The 21681-nt window shown below is 34.5% G+C and overlaps 1 protein-coding gene across 4 annotated transcripts in view; it reads left to right on the top strand.

Annotated features, from left to right (window-relative positions):
* The window catches only part of MTX2 (metaxin 2), a 61519-nt gene that overhangs the window by 19805 nt on the left and 20033 nt on the right, over positions 1-21681 (top strand). For 2 of the 4 annotated variants that reach the window (XM_006739531.3, XM_031034750.2), the window contains exons 2-3: positions 3961-4008; positions 5228-5274. In XM_006739531.3, the coding sequence (XP_006739594.1) occupies positions 3961-4008; positions 5228-5274 (95 nt within the window). Of the gene's footprint in view, positions 1-3960; positions 4009-5227; positions 5275-6387; positions 6517-6623; positions 6655-21681 lie in introns of those variants that run through there. The other 2 variants (XM_081814126.1, XM_031034749.2) reach the window with 2 other exon arrangements.

Genomic DNA, 21681 nt, shown 5'->3' with positions numbered 1-21681 from the left:
GGACTGGCTACAGAATGTGTAGGGTCTAGTGCAAAATGGTAACATGAGGCCCCTTGTTTAAAAGAATTCGAAGACTAACAGCAGAACATGAAGCTAAATGCAGAGCCCTTCTAAGCACTGGCCCTGTGCAGTTGCTCAGGTGGCACATCCAGGAAGCCGGCCCAACATCTCAGCATGTTTGAGCTGAGACACAGTAGGAGTGGGAGATAGCTCCAGGCCAGATACAGCACAGATGAATCTCTGGGGCAGGAAGGAACATGGTGCATCCAGAAACTGGCTGAAGGCCAGTGTGACTGGAGTGGAGAGTAGGTGGAATGGAGTTATGATGAGGCCAGAGAGGTAGAGAGGTAGAGAGGGTGATGTGTAAGGTCAAATTGAGGAATCTGATCTTTATTCCAAGATCCACACCAACTGTTGATGTGTGGGAAGCATAAAGTTCACTTTTGATGTGCTCATAATACCAGTATCTTGTACCTTGACAACATTGGACAGCAGTCTCTCTCGGTCCCCAGGCCCCCATTTCCTACCATACTTTTTTTCAGAAGCTTTGAGTTTCACCTTCTGTATGTATTCTAAAGCTGGTCTTTCCCAAAGGCAAGTTTAAAAAGGCACTTCACTCTGGGAGTGTTTTTGGTGGTAGAAGTTGAAAATAGCATAGATGAGTCATGAAATTTTGTTCACTATGGAATTAGTTTATGGTCTAAAACGTTTTAGGTCAATGGAAGTAAAACTAGTAACAGATAAAAATGTTTTATTATTGTTTAAGATGTTTCTTTTTAAATGCTACAGATTTTTAAGGTCTTTTGTTAGCACTATAATTATAAATTCTTAATCTCCCTCTTTTCACGTGCTCAGGAGTAAGGGGTGGGTATTGACTTGCCTAACCTTGGGAAAGAGAAATAGGGAAGCAGTTGCATTTTTGGACTTTGTCTTTCATGTAATAGTGTTCTCGGTAAAGAAAACTTCATTAATATTATCCAAATCAAGAAATAGGCATTGTTCTTTGTCATGTGTGGATAATAGTGTTCATGATTCATGGATTTACTTATGAAGGCAGTTAATAGAGTTCATTTCCTGGAAAGATACTTGCATGGTTGGTTTGTAGATCCATTGCTATGCCACACACTTAGGATTTTCACTTTTGGCACTTTATCGAATAACACTCTAGCTATTTCTTCTCCCATGTCATATTTAAAATGTAATTATTTGAGCTGGTTCATGTAGGTGATGCACTTAAATCGGTGATGTTTGTATACTTTGAGCTGCTCATGGGTGAGATAGGTAGTTGATCATTCCTTGCATACTCCACCACCATTTCTTGCCTCTTGGTCCATGGATAAACTGGAATGCCATGCTGCTAAACTGACATATATATATAGGGTTATATCAACCTACTTGCCTTCTCTTTTTAAATGATAGGTTCTATTTGTGAAGATAACATCAGATGTTTTGGAAGAGTTACTTTCTGAGAATTTATTTTCAACAGTAAATTCTGAGTTGGAATATATTTTGTATACTGGATCAAGGAAAACATACCCCTTCACCCCAGTTTCCATCTTTAGATTCTTATTAATAACAGAAATTTTAGTATTTGTAGGCAACTTCTTTATTTTTATTTGGTGATCAGGTTTCTTTACTTTCACATATGTCTGTTGTATTAGATCTGGAGAATCCATGGTGGTGATAATAAATTAACTTTTACCTGGTCATTGAGAACTCATATTGCTGCTTATATGAGAACTCTGCTATATTGCTGAGTAGTAAAGTAGCTTCTGATTAATCAGAGAATACTTAAATTATATTGAGCATATGCTTAATGCTAAGTGTATGTTATTCCATTGTTTTGAAAACTTGTAATCCATGTCTAGTACATATAAAACCTAGCTAACCATAAGTTAAAATTGCCAGAATATTTAATTAGAACACCCCATTGCTTTATATAATATTAAGTTCAGTAAAACTTTGATTAGCCAGAATGTTGAGGGAACAGAGTGGTAGGTTTAATCTTTCTTTCTACACACAATTAATGTATGCAAAACACGGTACAGGGTAGCAGACACAGACGGGACACATCTGTGCCCTCAAGAAACTTAGTTTCAGTATCTTCAAAATTTTTGTAAATTTTATTCTTATGCTTTATTGCTTTAATTAGATTTAGATGCATATAATTGAATCTTTTTAAAAATAATTGAATCTTCAATGATGTAGGATTTTACAACGAATGAACCTCATTGTATTGTTTCTCATATAGATGTAAATGGTATAGGTGTGCTGACCATACAGTTTATCCTAAAAGGTTATTTTTTAGTAATTTGCTGATGTCAGCTTGTTTTTGTTTCCTTGACTTTTATTTTAAAAACTATTTACCCAGGTTAATTGGGTTCTTATTAAAATTCTGCTTTGTTACAAGTTTACAGTAACATATAATATTTAGTTTTACTGCCTTTTTGGTATGTGAGTTGAAACTCAGTAGCTTTTATATATATGTATAATATTATGAGCAACAGCATACAAAACTGTGTATGGTACATTATTTGCTCGAAGTTTTCATGGTATTATCCCTAAATATGAGTCTAATTTTGCATAGCCCAGACCAAACCAAAAGTAGCATTTATAATTTATCATAATATGATTTTTTTCCTTTTCATTCTAAAGTATGAGTTAAAGCAAATTAAGGAGTTCCTACCCCCTACTCCCTGGACTGTTTAGTGCATCTCAGTGAGAGGTTGAGAGTTATGGTCAAGTCTGACTTCAGGCCTAATATTAGTTTTACTAGCTTTATTTCACATTGTAGGTTCTTACTGCTTCATCATGCTATTCCACTTTGTTTTTGTGGAGTGGTGGTGGTGGGTTCAAGGTAATGGAATGTTCTATAATACAACAGGGTTCTTCTGTATGTTTAAATACTACCAGCTTGGGTGCCTGGGTGGCTCAGTCGGTTGAGCGTCTGCCTTCAGCTCAGGTCGTGATCCCACAGTCCTGGGATCGAGTCTCGCATCGGGCTCTCTGCTTTGCGGGGAGCCTGCTTCTCCCTCTGCCTCTGCCTATCTCTCTCCTTGTCTCTCATGAATAAATAAATAAAATCTTTAAATAAATAAATACTACCAGCTTATAAGGAAAGATGCATAGCTTGAAAGAGATCTATTTGATTCTCTCATATAGTATTATCCGTTTGAAAATTAACTTTGTTAAAGTTTATAGTAAAATATTGATTCACTATTTTTTTGATAGTGAATCAAGTTGAGTATCTTATTTATTTATTTATTTATTTATTTTATTTTTTTATTTTTTTAAGATTTTATTTATTTATTTGAGACACAGAGAGCATGAGAGGGAGGAGGGTCAGAGGGAGAAGCAGGCTCCCCGCCGAGCAGGGAGCCCGATGCGGGACTCGATCCCGGGACTCCAGGATCATGACCTGAGCCGAAGGCAGTCGCTTAACCAACTGAGCCACCCAGGCGCCCCGAGTATCTTATTTTTTTAAAGATTTATTTATTTAAGTAATCTCTGCACCAACATGGGGCTTGAACTCACAACCCCGAGATCAAGAATCACACGCTGTCCTGACTGAGCCAGCCAGTTGCCCCCAAATTAAGTATCTTGTAAGTAACATTTTGGAAATGTCTGTGTTTGGGAGCTAAAGGAAGAGTAGCATATAGGCTGTTTTCGTTTTTAAATTCTCACTTTTGATTGGGCAAGATGTCTTCCACCTCTTCTCCGTTAAAATAACAACAATACAACTCCCTACCAAATAAACCAGACATGCATTTAAAAGAAATTATCTAACCTACTTATACAGGATACCATACAACCTACGGTAGTGTGATTAGTTGCCATATTTAAGGTAACCTTGGCAATTGACTTTACTTAAATGCTCTAGGCAAATGTTTGTGCTTATTAATTTGGTTATTGATATGTTTTTGCCTTATGTATCTAATTATCACTGCCTTGTTTCCACAGCTGCAGAGCCTTGGCCTGAAAATGCTACCTTATATCAGCAACTGAAAGGTAGGTACTTGTTCACAATTAAAAATGGCTACGTATAAAAATATATCTAGGGACGCCTGGGTGGCTCAGTCGGTTAAGAAGCATATGCCTTCAGCTCAGGTTGTGGATCCCAGGGTCCTGGGATGGAGCCCCACATCGGGTTCCCTGCTCAGCGGGGAGTCCGCTTGCTTCTCCCTCTGCCTCTGCCCCCCCCCTCCTGCTTGTGCTTTCTGTCTCTCTCTGTCTCAAATATATAAATAAAATCTTTTAAATAAATAAATTAAAAAACATATATTTGTTACCAAAAAACCACAACCCCTCAATAATATCATTTACTTCTGAGAGAACGTAAAGAAGGGCTTCTCTTGTATACTTTGTCAAGGAGATTTTGCCTAAACTGGTATCTGCCAGTATGAAGCAACTATTCATGGCCTGTAAGGTCCTTAGTTATTACGGACTCAGTATATGGGCTGCTGTAGGCCATGTAAAATGATTGGTTGCAGGAGCACTTGGCACATTTACTGCGCCAGTAGCTGACACAGCAGAGTTTTGAAGTCCTGTGGTAAAGTGGGCTCTCAGTAAAAAGGAACTGTTAAAATGTATAGGCTAGGATGGTTCAGGCTTCCTTTAGCAGCTCTTCATATATCATCAGATCACATTATGGACCCCATTTGGGGCTCAGCAGCCTGCTGCAGTTGTCAGAAGACTGCAAAGTAATGAAGACTAATAGGCAGCAGCCCTAGTCTTCTAAGCATGGAATTTTTATTGCAGCAAACTTGTCATCTTTCTTTTGTGTGACAGACCTAGACACACTGTGCAATATTAACTGCAAGCAGGTTTTATATGATTTTGAATGCTTTTACTTTTAACTAGAGGGGTTTGAGCACATACTATTTTACTTAATTTTAATGAAAAGAAGAGGAATAATATTTCTTGAAAAGTTGAAAAACGAATTTGTTTTTAAGTGAGTGATTTTCATTAAATATTGTTGATAAAATGAGAAAAATGATCAAATAGTTTTAGGGGAAATAGTCTATGTTATGTACATATTGTGATAATTTAATCAGAATTATAATTACCCAATAGCGTTCATATAGAACTTCATAGTTACTTTGGTGAAAGGCTGTACCTTTTATTTTTAAAAATAGGAATAGTGTTTTAAAATAAAAATATTTATAAGTATATTTTGCTTGTGTAGCAATCTCACTTTTGACTCAGACCTTTCATTGTATTTCCACAGGGGAGCAAATTTTGGTTTCTGACAATGCAGCTTCTCTTGCTGTGCAGGTAAATATGAAATAATGTAATAATTTTCACTTTTGAGTTGCAATTATTTTTTCCTCTCCAGGCAGTTTGTGATTTTTCTGTGTGATTTACCATTATCAATATAACATCTCTTCTGTGAAGTGTAATTTTATTATGTTAATATTTTCAGTTAATTGTTGCAGTATATAAAATAAAAGTCTTCATTCTTTTTATAAAAATCACTTATATGCTAAATATATTCTCTTAGTAGTGTAGCTTTTGGCTAGATATGGTATTGATTATTTGTGGTGATACGTTCATTTATGGACACAGTTATTTTCTAACTTATTTGTAAAGATTTATTTACCACATATTTTTAAGCATCATTCTTTCACTGTGCTCATTCTAGCCTAATCCATTTGTTAATCTTGAAGCAGACATACTCTTCTCTAGCTATTCCTTATATATTTATTGATTACATTAGTGTCTCTTATTCCCAAACCACTTATTGAATGCAGTAGTTCTTTATGTTGTATACCACAGTTGTATAATCCAAGAAAGGTTAGTGGTCCTGTAAACTTTAAACTACACCACAGGAAGAATAGAATATTTGGGGATTATTTGCTTTAAAAACTAATAGTTGCTTTAAAAACTGTGTATTAACGAACTGGAATTAAAATAAAAACTTAAAAAAAAAAAAACAACCAAACCTTTCCAGATATTGCTAAAGGGCTCTGTATAATCTTCACTGATTCTGTTTTCCTCTTCCTTCTTTTCCTTTATCCTGAATTTGCTTATCATATGATGGGACTATAGATAACTTATGCATACATAAGAAGGGAACAAAAGTAACTAGTATTATAGATTGCTTTTTTAATTCATGTAAATTTAACAAATTGTCTGTGTTTGATTGTTTTTTTGGTACTTGACTTGGTTTTTTATATTTGTCCGTATTGATAGATATACCTCTGATTTACTCATTTTTATTGATGTATATTATCCCACTGTATGAATACACCACAATTTACTAAAGAAAAAGGGAGAGAAATGTTTATGGAGATTATAGAATTAAAATTATTCAAACATTTTGCATATGTAGCTGTTATTAGTGTTAGCTTACATAGTTTGAATCACAAAGAGGATTTTATTGTGCAGCACTAAAATAACTTAAAAGAGAAACCTAAGACATGTGGCATTTTTGGAGATGGGACTGTGAGCTTCTGGAGGACAGAAAGAAAGGCAAGAGAAAAGCCTGTGAGCTTTTGCTGTGTTCTAGGCATGATGGTAAGCACTTGGGTCATCTCACATTTTTTTTATGCAACTTGATATTCTCTGCATTTAGTTACTGTGTCTGATAGCATGTCATTCAGTATATCTTTGTTTTTATTAAGGCAGGGAAAGAAGGAAAAGATGGAAAGAAAGGTATTTGGACAATAATTTATTCATATGAGTATCTGTGAGTAGCTAAGTTTCTTTCTTTTAGATTTATTTTAAATCTTTTTACCAAAAATGTAAATTACATATATTTTATTTATTTACCTTTGTTTTATTTTTATTTTTTTAAAGATTTTATTTATTTATTTGAGAGAGAGCGAAAGCACAGAGGGAGAGGGAGAAGCAGACTCCCCACTGAGCCGAGAGCCTGATGTGGGATTTGATTCCAGGACCCTGAGGTCATGACCTGAGCCTCATGAGGTCATGACCTGAGCCGAAGGCAGACGTTTAAACAACTGAGCCACCCGGATGCCCCCCTTTATTTTATCTTTAGATACTACAATTATAACTAGTGAATTTTTTTTCTTATGTTAACTTTTGAGAAGCAGAAATTCTCAGTTGATTATATGCAATAAATGTGGACTTTATACTGCTATTAATCTTTTTCTTTTTTTGGTGAGGGTGAATTTAAATTTGGCTTTCAGATACTAATAACACAGGGCGTAGCATACCAGATGTACTCGGTAAATGTTTGTTAAGTGAAAGGTTTATAAGTGTGGTAAAAGCAATTTCGCCAGATAACTGAAAGCACAAACAAATTATTTGCTGTGTATAAAATAGAATTTTCAATGTTTATCTTTGAAAAAAATAGCTTTCTAACACCGTGAATATTTTAGTTGAAACACTAATTCTTAACCCTTTTTTAATTGCTATTTTTGGGATAACTCTTTCAAGACCTCATGAAAACTGTGAAACATTTCTCCAGAAAACATTCTAGCATACACACACAAATAGACACATACCTAAGCTATTCTGCATATGGTTTCAGGGGGTCTACTGATCTCCTTGCTGAAGCTATTTGGGGATCTCCTATGAAAAGACCTAAAATTACTGATGTAATTTTCACCAAGTAGAAAGGTATTTTTGAGAAGGAATAGAGCAGTGGTTCTTAACTGAAGGAGATTTCTACCCGACAGAAGACATTTGACAGTGTTTAGACATTTTTGGTTGTCATAACTGTTGGGGAGGGTGCTATTGGCATTTACTGGGTAAATGCCAGGATGCTGTTAAACAGCTTACAATGCACAGGACAGTCTCTCCACAACAAAAAATTACCCAGCCCCAAAGGTGAATAGTGTCAATGTTGAGAAGCCCTGGAATGAACTAGTTTTCAGTACAAACCAAGATAACAGTATGTTATCATTAAAAAAATAATAATAATGTTTTAAATAATCTGGGGAAGGGAAGAGAAAAGAAATCTTAGTGTGTACTTTATTTAGCAACTCTGTTTTTATGGTTCCTATTAATTTACTTTCTCACCATGGCTTCTCAAATCATAGTTACAATTAACAATAAAACCAGAAAAAAAGAGAACCTTTTAAAATGCAGAATTTGCTTAACCATTTCAATTTTTTTGTTATCCTACATATGTCACCTAGATGATAAATTAACCAGCATATATTAAAAATTCTTAGTTTTCTTCAATATTCTTTGACTTGACAGCTGATAGTAGCCATGACTATAAATGTGACTTTTCCAGATATCTGATGTAAACTTTATGGAGTAATTTTCTTCTATATAGTGGACCAGTATCCGTTTAGAAAAATCAGTTAAATGTGTAAAATTGATCAAAACAATGTGACAGGTATCCATAAATTGGATATTTTCTAGAAGATACCAGATATCAAGCATCAGATATTTTAATAGTCTGCCAGTTAAGCCATCAGGAAATTTAAATTTTATTTAAATTTTACATAGACTTGGCATTTATTATATTCCTGGAACTAAGTGGTTAGATCTTTTTTGATTAAAGGAACCCTTATGATTTCAGTTTAAAAGAAAATAAATTTTTCCCCCATGGCTGTTATTTCCTTGTAGATTTACTTTTTCCCCCTCATCCACAAAGTATTGGTATTACCTGAAGTGTTTGTCTAGTCATATAACAATCTTGTATGTTGAATATAGTATAGTATTAGCGTAGCATGCTCCTCTGGTTCTCATGAGCAGAGTGTGTGTGTGTGGGGTGGGGGGTGTGTAGCAGTATGTGGATACTGTATAATCAATTTGTGTGTGTGTAATTGGGAAAAGAATTTTGATAATAACTCTGTTACTGAACAGGCAAATCCACAGAGAGAGAAAGTATATTAGTAGTTGCCAGGAGCTGGGGAGAGGTAGAAAGAGGAAGTGAAAGGTATTGGGAATAACTGTTAATGGGTACCGGGTTCCTTTTTGAGGTGATGAATATGTTCTAAAATTAGACAGTGGTGATAGTTGCACAATTTTATGAATATACTAAAAATCGAACTGAACACTTTAATAAAAAGATGAATTGTATGGTATATAAATTATATGTCAATAAATCTGTTATTTTTTAAATTAAAAAAAATAATTCTGTTACTACTCTCTCACCTCCTAAACTTGAACCACTGTCCAATAGATATGTAGTGTATATAATGTTGGGCACATATGTAGTTAAAAATTTTGTAGTCCCATTAAAAAATGTAAAAAAACCCCGATGAAATGAATTTTAATCATGTTTTATTTAACCCAGTGTATCCAAATGTTACCATTTTAACATGTGATCAGTACAAAATTTATTAATGGGATGTTTTACTTTTTTATATTAAGTTCAAAATCTGATGTGTATTTTACACTTAGAACACATCTCAATTTGTGCTAGCCACATTTCAGGTGCTCAGTAGCCACATGTAGCTGATGGCTCTTGTATTGAACAGCACATATCTAGAAATACAGTATGAGCAAATGCATATGAACTTCCCTTCAGTTTTTCTGAATAAAATGTCTTATTTTCTTCAAGTTTATGACTTTACTGATTTGGTATATGCTGTCTTTTATAGTAGCTTTACCAAGTGAAATGGGAGTTGGTCTCTTCCAAATACAGTATACCTTAAAACATTACTCTGTTCCTCATCTGTAAAACGGAGATATAATAACAGCTATTTTATTGTATGTCATGAGGATTGGATGTGATAATATATGTAAAGTACTTAGAAAAGTACTTGGCACAATGCAAATATGCAATGAATGTTGGTTATTATTTCCTTCTTTCCTACTCATTGACAAAAGTGTGTATAATCAATGTCAGCAGGAGGAATGGAAGCTTGCAGGCTTTATAATGCCTAAACACACTGAAGTAATTAAAATAAATTTTAGGTTTAAGAATTTTTTTGGAGGGACACCTGGGTGGCTCTGTCGGTTAAGCGTCTGACTTTTGGTTTCGGCTCAGGTCATGATCTTGGGATCGTGGGATGGAGCCTTTTGTTGGGCTCTGCACTCAGTGCGGGAGTCTGCTTGTCTCTCACCCTCTCCTTCTGTTCCTCTGCTCCTCCGCCCAGCTCGCATGCTCTCTCTCTCAAATAAATAAAATCTTTAAAACATTTTTTTGGGGGGGGACATACTTGAATTTGTGTAACATTCATGCCATACCTAAAAAACTTAATTCAAACAAAGTATTTTTTTTAAGAATGCTGAATAAGATTTGTTTTAAAAGTGAGTTTTTATTGAATACTTTTATTGTTTAAGGCATTCTACTGAGAGCTTTTATGTGAAGTATCTCATTCAATCCTTACCATAACCCTGGTGTAGGGGACTATTATGAACCTCATTTGTGGAAACTGGAACTAAAGAGCTTTTCCCAAGGTCAAAGAGCTCACAGAGTGTGGAGGTGTAACCAGACAATAACAGCAATAATGGTTGAGTACCTACCATGTGCTCATCACTATGCTGAGCACTTAATTCTTATTAGCTCATTTAATCCTTAAGACAACTTAAGGGGTAGGTGCTATTATAATTCGCATTCTGCAGGTAATGTTAGTAAGAACAACAATAATAACTGAAGCTAAAATGTACACAGCACTTACTCCACGTGCCAGGTCTTGTTAAATGTACCTTTATGTATCATAGGTAACTTTCACACACAGCAACTCTAGGAGGTGGGTAGTAGTAGTATTTCTGTTTTACAGATTAGCAAGTGAAAGTGAAGAGGTTAAGCAAGTGGCTCAAACATACATGGGTGGTACTTGGTAGAGCTGGAATGCAAGCCCAGGGGGAGTCTAGAGTCAAGAATTCATGCTTATAATACTTTGTTGCATATCATCAGTTCAGTCCAGGGACACAGATCTTTGAATTTTTATTCAAACATAAGTGGACATTGAATTCGAAAATCATTTCTGACACTTCCTAGCAAGTTATATCTTACAGTTTATAGATTACTTTAAGATGTGAAAGATAAACGTGTCTCCGCTTTTGGATCTCTGTAATGTGATAAAGGCAGTTTTACCTATATTATCAGTTATTGTGAAGTTCAAGTTAGATAATAAATGAGAAATTCTTTTGAAAAAAGTGAAAGCAATAGAAATAGCAATAGCATATTTTATGAATGTATATAATAAAATTGTTACTTTCTAATAAGTTTTAGAAAGGATGTTATTTATTATAGGAAGCCAATTTAAAAAGAAACCTGTTTTCCTTTTTTGTATGGCTTAATCTTTTGTAAAAGTTTGAATTTATTTTTAGAGAGTGTCTCAAACTGATGGTCATTATTAGAATGCTGCATAAAAGAGAATGCTACTTTTTACTTACTCAGTTTTTATACTCCCTGTAAGTAACATTTAAGCTCAGGTTAAGGGAAGTATCACTATTCTACTTAATATTCTCATTACCCTACTTTTTGTGAATGAATACTCTGTCTCTAAAAATGAAAGAGCAGACAACAAAAAAACTATTTTTTTTCTGTTGAATATGTTGTCTCATTTAAAAAAGGCAGCATTTTTATAGGCCCTATTAATTCTGGGCCATGAACACTTACACGTCACATCTGCTGATAAATTGTTAGCTGACCCTTGCTTTTTCCTTTTGGCAAATGATGCCTTTTAGGTAGACATATTAATTAGCAGTTAAATGATAATATCCTCCTGTAGTGATTGGGAAGAGCAGGAGAGAGGAGTATCTCTCTCTCCTTTGGACTGTGAGTCATTTGTGCCATTGGAGAAATAAGAGTGATTATGAAAATACATCCACTGTAAACATGTCTTGTCATTCAGATGGCTGCTGTGGACAGCTTACCTTGAGAATGGTAGAGGAAATGATTTTGAATTTTCAGTTTGGTTGGATACATTTTTTCTTTAAACAAGTTGTTCATGGTTATATACAATTTTTTTAAGTGTTCAATCCTGATAAAAATCCAAGTAGGATGCCACCACTGTATATGTTTTAATAGAGAATTATGAGAATACTGTTTTATGAAAAACATTTTTAAAATTGATGTAAGTTAAAGTTTCATGGAGCATAAAAGTTTTTTGAAGTTTGTTCATCCCTTCATGTTGATCATCCTCTGCAAAATGAGGCTTCTGTATTTACTTTCAGGATTAGAAGAAGGAAAGGAAAGCTTAGAGGTAGAGAGAATTTAGGGAATGTTTATTACGTAAGGGGACTTATAAAATCCTTTTCAGTAGAATTTTAGTAAAATGAGAAAAAGGGAGGCTGTAGGATGTTTTCTTGATATCACTGAATTTAAATTCTTCAGACTGAATGTCTTATATCACCTTTTATATACCAGCAGTATTAAAGTATTTTGATGATTTATGCTTATAAAACTTGGAAGAATTTAAATATATAAAATATGATCTTCAGAAAAGATAATTTAAATTGAGATAATTAAAATTGAACTTAAATTACAAACAGAATTTAGCAGATTAAAAACATTTTCAGTATTAATATTAATTACTCAACATAAGTGGTATGGTATATACAAAATATTTAAATTAGTCTTATAGGATTTGTAAAAATGAAGCATATTCAAAATAGAATTAGGTGGCTATTAGAGTTGTCATTTTTAGTAAATAGTGAAATAAAATGATTTTGCAGGGTAATGGTTTACTAACATAAGTATTTAACTTAGCAAAAATGCACTTTCCTGCAGTCAGGAGAGATTGCAAGTTAGAATATCTACCATATACTTTTCTGTTTAAAAAGTAAATAGCGAGCAGGATTTTAAAATTTGTTGCTGTTAAACAGAACAATGAAGACATAGCAGTAAGATGAAAAAATGACAGTCTATTTTTTAAACAGAAAAGGGCTAGGATTCTTCATTATTAGATATACAGTATCAGCATAATCGATCTAGCAGCATTATATTTGAGCTGAAAATACACTTAAATTTGAGGCCATACACTAGCCTGTGTGAACGAAACATCTTTCATATAGTTCTAAGATGAAATTACCCTTGAATGAATAGCATCTTCATTTATCTTCAAACCTCTTCTGTGCTCTTAGTGTATCTACTCTTTCAACATTCCACAACAAGAATTACATTACACCATTATACCAGGGTATTTCCTCAGTGTGAAATAGATTGGTTTGGAAAATGAACCTGGCTTTGCTATAAATTACATTCTCAGGTACAAAGGAATTTGTTATTTTGTTTAAAATAGTCACAAATATAATTAAGGTCTTAATTTATGTTAAACTACAAATATGCCTATTACTTTAACTGGATTAGGAACTTAATCTGTCACTTCAGGAATGATACCTAACACTTTTCATTTGTAACCTTAGATACATTATTTCAATTACAGGGTCTGCAGCTGTTTGATATAAAAAATGAATCATTTTGTAGGTAGATTTGTGCATGGTTTTTAATTTTAAAACATGCTTCTTCAGTAAGGTGGAAAGTAATTCTTTGGTTGTCGTCACAGATTTTTCTTTTGTGTCCTGGTAGAATAAGATATGAATTAAAATTCAGAACCATTTTCATTTTGTGCCCTGAAATTGCATGCTTTAGAATAGTCCTTAGTGAATTCTTGTATGAAATATTTCAAATTTAATTATGAAATGAATAGAAGCTTTGTCCTAAAGAAGAAAATCCAAAGTCTGCTTTCTAAGGATAGCTTTACATGGTTAGACTGAAAATTGCTTGTTTCCCTATCTAGAATTTGGATAACTTTGTTAATGGGATCTACATACATTTAGAAGCTAAGCTATGTTTATAATCCCTTAAATTCCATAATATTAATCTGTGTAAGGCACCTGATCTTTTAAACATTCAGGAACAATTCTTTAAAATTTTGTAGTATTTTTATATTTTTATTGGCAAGCAATGTTGATTTTATTGCTTAAATACAAAGAGTATTCTTTTGTATTTAATTTGTAAGACAAATAAATGTTCATTTTGTTTTTGGAATAAAGAAGAGGAAAGAAGGTAGTTGGTGCTGTTTATTGGTAAGTGATCCAGTGTTGAGATACTATTAGTTTATCACAATGAATACATATACACAGGCTAGTGTATGGCCTCAAATTTACATTCTGTTCTTCTACTTTTACATATTAGTTAGTTTTACATATTAGTACCTCAGTTAATCTGCCTAATTAATTGTATTCATTTTAGAAATGAGAATTTCTATTTTTTACATATCCCTGCCGTCTGCTATTTAGCTTGTCCTAAGAATTTAAAATTTGTTGGATTTTGTTGTTGTTGTTGTTGTTTTTCTCAGTTGGGAGTATTTATCTGTAAATAATAAAACGCTCATTATAGGAGCTCAAAAAAAAGTAGTTTCCTTTCTTTACTCCCAAACTGTTCGTTATTGAGTGCCAAATATGTGACTGGTATTGCTTTAGGTTCTTGGGTTATAGGAATTATTCTCTGTGCCTTTGACTATTTTATAGCTCCTTATACTTAATATTGACCTTACAACGTACTTTTATTTATATTTAATTCTAACAGGGAGAGCTTGTATCTTTTCCTATTCTGGTTATCTTTTTTTTGTTGCTTTCTTTGTGAATTGATTTTTTTTCTACAGCTGTCAGATGTTGATGTATCTAAAGTTGAGTCAGATATTCAAAAGTAGTTTTCAGGTGAGAGTTGTGTTAAGGGAGATTTATTCTCTGATGTGATCTGTCTCATATGTTCTCTTTTCATTGTTCATTTCATGTTTTTGATACCAGATTTGCTCTATTTAAAGCTATTTATGCTCATTGAATTGTGGTTTCTGATAATTTTTTAAGTTAAATTCCTGTTACTGTTTTTCTAAAACGTTATCTGCTTATGGATATATTTGTCATTTTATTGATTTTTAAAAATAACTCTGAATTTAACAGGAGTTACATTTAACTTTTTAATGCAGTGAGCTTTGGTTCCATAAAATAACAAAATACTAATCTTTGTTGTAGCTTACTAGTTTTCTACAAATTTAGGTATGTTTTCATTTATTATTGTGAATACCTATGGCTTAGTCATTGAGCAAATGTTACATGAGAGCCTATGGTATGCTGAGGATAAAGTAGTGAACAAGATAGACATGGTCAGTGTGTGCTAACAGAGCTTACATTCTGGAGGCCTTTTATCAGTTCATTTATCAGCTTCATCAGTATGTGTGACTTTGAAAAATTATTAATAAAATAAAAGTTTATGTTAATATCAAAACATCTTTATTCACTTATTTTTGCCTTGTTTAAAAGGTTTTATATAAGGTACATACTGCAGTCATAGAAATCATTATTTACTCTTTACCTTATTATTCTTTAAAAAAGTACTTTTGGTTCTGTTCGCTTATTTATCCTTTTAACATCTATTTAGGGATTTTTTTATTTTATGCACAATTTTACTATTTTGATTATAAAGGAAATTATTTATCTTTTTCTCTTAAGGAGGTATTAAAGGGTAATAAGTGAAGTCAACTTTCTTTTGAAATCACGAAGGTTAAGCAGTCTTTCTTCCTTTACAAATGGATAAATGAATATTGTTACTAATATTATTACTGTTAATCTTAATAATACCTTATATATATTGAACTACTATGTGCCAGGTAGTATATAAAATGTTTACATATTAGTACCTCAGTTAATCTGCCTAATTAATTGTATTCATTTTAAAAATGAGAAAGCTTATGAGGTAAAGGAACTTGAGATTCTCAAGACTGCTGCTCTGTTAGCCCTATCGTTCCTTATTGACTCTTAAAATTGATACAGAGGATTTCTATTTTTCTTCCTTTTTTTTAAAAATTTTTTTAGTAGGCTCCATGCCCGGCATGGAGCCCAACGTGGGGCCCGATCTCATGACCGAGATCATGACCTGAGCCAAAATTGAGTCAGACACTTAACCGAGTGAGCCACCCAGGTGCCCCCTTCTGCTCACTTTTTAACCAGATTATTTGTTTGTTTGTTTGTTTTTGATGTTAACTTATGTTAGTTCTTTTTATGTTTTAGATATTGACTTTTCAGTTTTTAAACTTAGTGGGCTGTAGATGCAGGGGACAGAAGAGATCAAAGATAACTGTTTTTGGTTGTGTTTTTATTCAGCATAATAATAATAGCTCTACCCTTTTCTTAACACCTCAATACTACCATACTTGCAGGAAAATATTGACAAAGATTATACGGATTTATAGGTACTTTTGTCACCTCTTCCACAAAAGAAATGAGGATGGCCTTTAAGGTTGGGCTTCTCAACATTTGAGTAGAATTGCTTATATGGTTTCAAAGCATATAACTGTGCCTTAGTGACCAGGTCTTTGAAAAGAGAGCAGAGTTGTCTACTAAGTGATATTAGAGAAGTCCATCTTAAAGACTCCCAAGTCTCCCTCTTCCCACCAAAACCTGCTCATCCCACAGTTTTTTCTATTTTGGTAAATGGCAGTTCCATTATTCTAGTTGTTTATGTCAGAAACTTTGAGCCATCTTTGGAGTCCTCTCTTTTTTCCTATATTCACAGCCAGTTGTCAGCAAAACCTTTTGGCCCTAGCTTAAAAATACAGCCAGAATCTGACTTCTTGTTCCCTTCAGCACTCTTGTCTTAATCCAGGCCACCATTATTTCTTGCCTGGATTGTTGCAGAATCCTTCTGACTAGTGCTTCTGCTTCTGTTCTTTTACTCTCTACAGTCTAATCTTTGTATAGCTGCTTGTAATCCTTTAAAATATTAGATTCCAGCAATCAGCTCAGCACCTTCGTATGATTGTTCATCTCACTCAAAGTAAAGGTCAGAATCCTTAAAATTATCTGGAAGTCCTACATGATCTCCTGGTTATCTTTGATGTCATCTCTTAACACTCACTTCCTTAATCTGCTTTGTCAGATTGGTCTTGTTCCTCAGACACACCAGTTGGAGCATAAGACTGCATGAGCGCCTTTGAACTTGGACTGCTCTTCTCTTAGATATATACATGGCTTGCTCCCTAACTTTCTTCAGATTTATGCTCAAATGTTGCCTTACTGGTGAGCCCTTATCTGACCACTCTACATATAACAGCAGGACCTTCATACTGCTTTGTATTTCTAAGTAGCAGGGATCACCATACATATTTTCTAGTTTGCTTATCATCTGTCTCCATTGGAATGTGAACTCCATGAAGGCCTAGAATTTATCATCTGTCTCCATTGGAATGTGAACTCCATGAAGGCCTAGAATTTATGTTCACCGCTCTTCTCTCAGTGCCTAGAACAGTTGTGATACGTAGTAGCTGCTTAGTAAATCTGTATCAAGTATGTGGATGAATGCATAAATGCTTTCCATTCATTCTTCTAGATAATCAGAATTGTGTCTTCCTATCAAGTTAGTTCACAGGAAGCTATGCATTAGACCAAATAAATTAGCCTTTTGCAGGCCTTATTGAGTTGTGTTTTAATGTTTTGCTCCAGGCTTTAGAAAAGAAATAACACAAAAAGCAATTCTGCATATGGTGTATGTTGTCTCATGTCATTCAGTAGCCCTTAGAGAAGATTCCAGATGAGAAATGTCTTTTGGAGTTTAGTATGAGGAGTAGTTGAGGAGTGACCCCATTCTTTTTTGAAGACTACAAATACTCCATTGATGGATTCACTGCAGTTTATAGAATCAGTCTCTTATTGATGGATATTAGGTACTGTTATTATTATTCTAAGTATAAATATTGTAAGTATACTAAAGTAGGGTTTAGGCATGAATATCGTTACATATATCTTATGAAATTTTATGCGGATATGTTCATGTATTTCTAGCAATACAGTTGTGGTGTCAAAAGATATGTACATTTAGGATTTTTGTAGCTGTTGCCAAACTAACCTTGTAAAAGATTGCATTGATTTATACTCCAACCACTGGTTGAGTATAAATTTTGTGTTTTAAATTTTGACTAAGCAGTCTTTTAAAAAATGTTTTTATTATCAGAAGTTTCTGTTGCTTCATTAAAAAAATTCACATAGGATTAGAGCTAGAAGATTTACTGAGTTTTAGACTTCTTTAGTCTTCGTTTTGTGACTTGATGTATTTTCAGATTTTCATGTTTATGCATTCATTTATTGAGCTGATAATCATTATCTGGCACGTAACTGGGAATTACAATAGTAACTGCTAATTTTAGAAGACAGAGGTATCTGAAAGGAGGAGCAAGAAGAATCAGAAGCTTGCCACCATATTACTGAAAGATTGCTATAATAGGATCCCTGCCTGTATTCCTGATATTCTGTTATCTACAACATTTGAAAGGGTTTTCCCAGCATTGAAGCTGCTAGTTTTATAATCTAATCAAAGCAGCAGCGTTGTTATTTACAGTAACAACTTTTGAATCTAGGATTTAAGGTATTTGTAAGGGTTGAATTGACTGTAACAGATTGTTCTTGTTCTTTATACTTTGGGCTTTGCTTTCACGTATGTGCAAATAATGTATATTTTATTTTTCAAAATCATTCTTTATGAAAAAATCTGAGCCATGGTTCCCAGAAGATATGATTCAGAAGTAATTACTAAAGAAATAGAATTTAGAATCTCCATGAACATATTCTTTCTATATGATTTTCCCCCCTCAGATTAGTAATTGTTTTATTTAATTCATTTGGGTAGTTTTCTCTCCTAAACTCTGAACAATAATGCTCCCCCTCACAATGGTCAAAAACATCAGATTCTTTTTTTTCTTTTTTTCTCAGAAATACTACCTTTGAAACTTCTGTTCCTTCTACTCTAATTGGAACAGTTCCTTTCTCTGCTGGCTTCAGAGCTGTTTTCTTATGACTGCTGTTCATCATCATCCAGGGAATTCTCTTTGCTTTTCTTTTATGTTGGATCCCTTATTCTCTGGATCCTGTATTCTTTTTTTTTTTTTTTTTTTTTGGTTCATTATTTTTATTTTGTGCAGCACATTCTTCATTAGCTTCCTGAGAAAGGGTACACGGGAAATAAAAATTTAAAGACCTTGCTTATATGATACTATTTTTATTCTTTCTCCACACTTGATTAATACCTTGACCACATGTAGAATTTTAGGTTGGCAAGATTTTTTTCTTAGCATTTTGAAGGCCTTGTAATACCATCGAGCTTTGGGAGTTGCTGTTGAGACATGAATGTCATCTATTTGCTCAGTCCTTTGTATGCCTCACTTTTCATTTTTCTGTTTTCCCCTTTCTTTTCTTTCCTTTCTTCCTTTCTCTCCTTTCTTCTCTCCCTTCTTTCCTCCCTTCTTTCCTTTCTTCTTTCCTATATGCTGTGATCAGATCCCTTAAACTCTTTTTATGTTTGTGTGTTCCCATATTAAAATAGGCATATTTGTTGTACCTACCTCTTGGGCAAAGCTCTTATGCAAGTACCTGGCACATGGTAGTAAGTGCTCAATAAATATTAACTATTAAGTTTTTCTTTAAAGTTGTCTTTTCTCTGCTATTTTTCTTTCCTGTCAGTTCCTTTTTTGTGGCTTATTTTGGCTCTAAATTTTATGTTGGAGGTTTTCCTCAAATATCTATTGGTCTGTGCTAACAGTTTATATTTAAGAGCGAGGCACTAAACAGCTGATGGGGAGGGCGCCTGGGTGGCTCAGTTGGTTAAGCGACTGCCTTCGGCTCAGGTCATGATCCTGGGGTCCTGGGATCAAGTCCCACATCGGGCTCCCCCTGCTCTGTGGGGAGCCTGCTTCTCCTTCTGCCTCTGCGTGCCACTCCCCCTGCTTGTGCTCACTCTCTCTCTCTCTCTGTGTCAAATAAATAAATAAAATCTTTAAAAAAAAGAAGCTGATGGGGAGATGAGGGAGATGACATGTAGGCCTCACTGTAGACTGCACAGTGAACTGCTATTTTTGTTGGTTACTATCCCACCCTCCCCCACCCCTACCCAAACTATCAGCATTTGTAGAGCTTTTCTACAGTTCTCTCTCTTATCTTGGAGGGACTTAATTTGGTTGCCAGTGTATGGGAGCTGAGAGGGAGAGGGGTGCTGTGGGTCTCTTCAGTCAATGTGTGCACTCTCCCTTAGCCTTTCTCTTTTCAGTGTGATACCCCTACCCCCACCCACCCAGTGCCCACTGCTATTCTTGAGACTTGAGTCAGGAGTCTCTCTGTTTCGGTTTCTTCCAGAAAATGAACCTCTGTCTCCTACCAGGTTGGGGGGCGGTCTAGTTGTGTGATGCTTATACAGACTTTCAGCCACTCTTATTTTTAGTTCTTTACCTCACCTCTGCCTTCTGTGGTACTTGGTGCCTCCAGTTTTGGAATCTCCTAGTTTCTGTGATGTGGATGCATTGATTTTTTTTTCCTCTGCATATTCATAGGCTTCAGCTTCCTCTGCCCTGCTGAGTCTGTTCTTCATCTGACAGAAATGGGCAGACCTCTCTGGTCGGCTTTGGTCACCTCTCCTCTTTGTGTCATTCTGGGTTTATCAGTTTTCTATTTCTTCACTGTTATTTAGTAGAGTTTTTTTTTTTAAAGATTTATTTATTTGAGAGAGAGAGAAAATGTGTGGGGGGAGGGGCAAAGGCAGAGGTAGAGAGAGAATCTCAAACAGACTCCCCAAGGAGTGCAGAGCCCTATGTGGGGCTGACCCCAAGACCATGACCTTGGCCGAAATTAATGAGCCACCCAGGTGTCCTTATTTTAGTAGAATTTTTGAAAGATTGCAGAGATAAACGTGTAACTTCAGTTCTTCATGTTTAACTGGTTATGCATTATCTGGTATTACTCTTTTTTTTTTTAAGGAAATAAAAAAATGTATCAACATCCCTTCAATGAGTTTTTTTGATGTTATGAATTTCATTAATTTATTCAATATGTTGAAACTACATCAAGCTTATTAAATTTCAGGGTTTAGAAGTCAGGTACTGGATACTGTGTTCTGTGTATATGTATGTGTGTTTAAAAAATTCCTTACCATTCAGGGGCGCCTAGGTGGCTCAGTTGGTTAAACGACTGCCTTCGGCTCAGGTCATGATCTCAGGGTCCTGGGATCAAGCTCCGCATTGGGCTCCCTGCTCGGTGGGAAGCCTGCTTCTCCCTCTCCCACTCCCCCTGCTTGTGTTTCCTCTCTCGCTGTCTCTCTCTCTGTCAAATAAATAAATAAAATCTTTAAAAAAAAAAAAATTCCTTACCATTCAAAGAATGAATGTATTTATTGAGTCTAGTTTTAATTTATTCATTCTTAAGTTCTTAGTTTTCACATGTTCATAAATTTATGTGACCATTTTATCAGTTGGAGTTGCTTGGCAGAGTAAACTTATATTAGTTCTCTTTAAAATTGAAAGTATTATGGTGCTTAATGTGTCACTGTCATCAAAAGTTGATTGATCACATGCAGAGTTTGTGGACACTCTAATATTGTGCAGATTATTTTTATAATATTTAGCCTGATCACTTTCAGATGATGTCAGCCTGTCTTGTTAAGGTGTCTTTTATGCACTGATTACCATTGCTGTAGATCCATGTTGTCTAATAGAACTTCCTGCAATGATATAAATGTTCAGTTATTTGTATTGTCCAATAAACACAGTAGCCATTAGCCACATGTGGCTCTAGAGCACTTGAAATATGTCTAGTGTGACTGGGAAACTGAATTTAAAATTTTATTCAATTTTAGTTTATTTAAATTTAAATAACCACAGGTGACTTGGTGGCTACCATATTGGGCAGCACAGTTCTAGATTCTGATAGTATGTGCTAAGTTTTTGGTGCAGATTATTTTGTATTGTTAATCACTTGAATTAGTTTGGAATAAAGTATCCAGCTGAAGAATAGGAGTTAGCGGAGTTATCCTAAATTTGCTTATTA

This window comes from Leptonychotes weddellii, chromosome 3 (assembly GCF_054177405.1).
Source record: "Leptonychotes weddellii isolate Sample4059 chromosome 3, ASM5417740v2, whole genome shotgun sequence".
NCBI lineage: Eukaryota > Metazoa > Chordata > Mammalia > Carnivora > Phocidae > Leptonychotes > Leptonychotes weddellii.
This window is presented reverse-complemented; position numbering and strand designations above follow the sequence as displayed.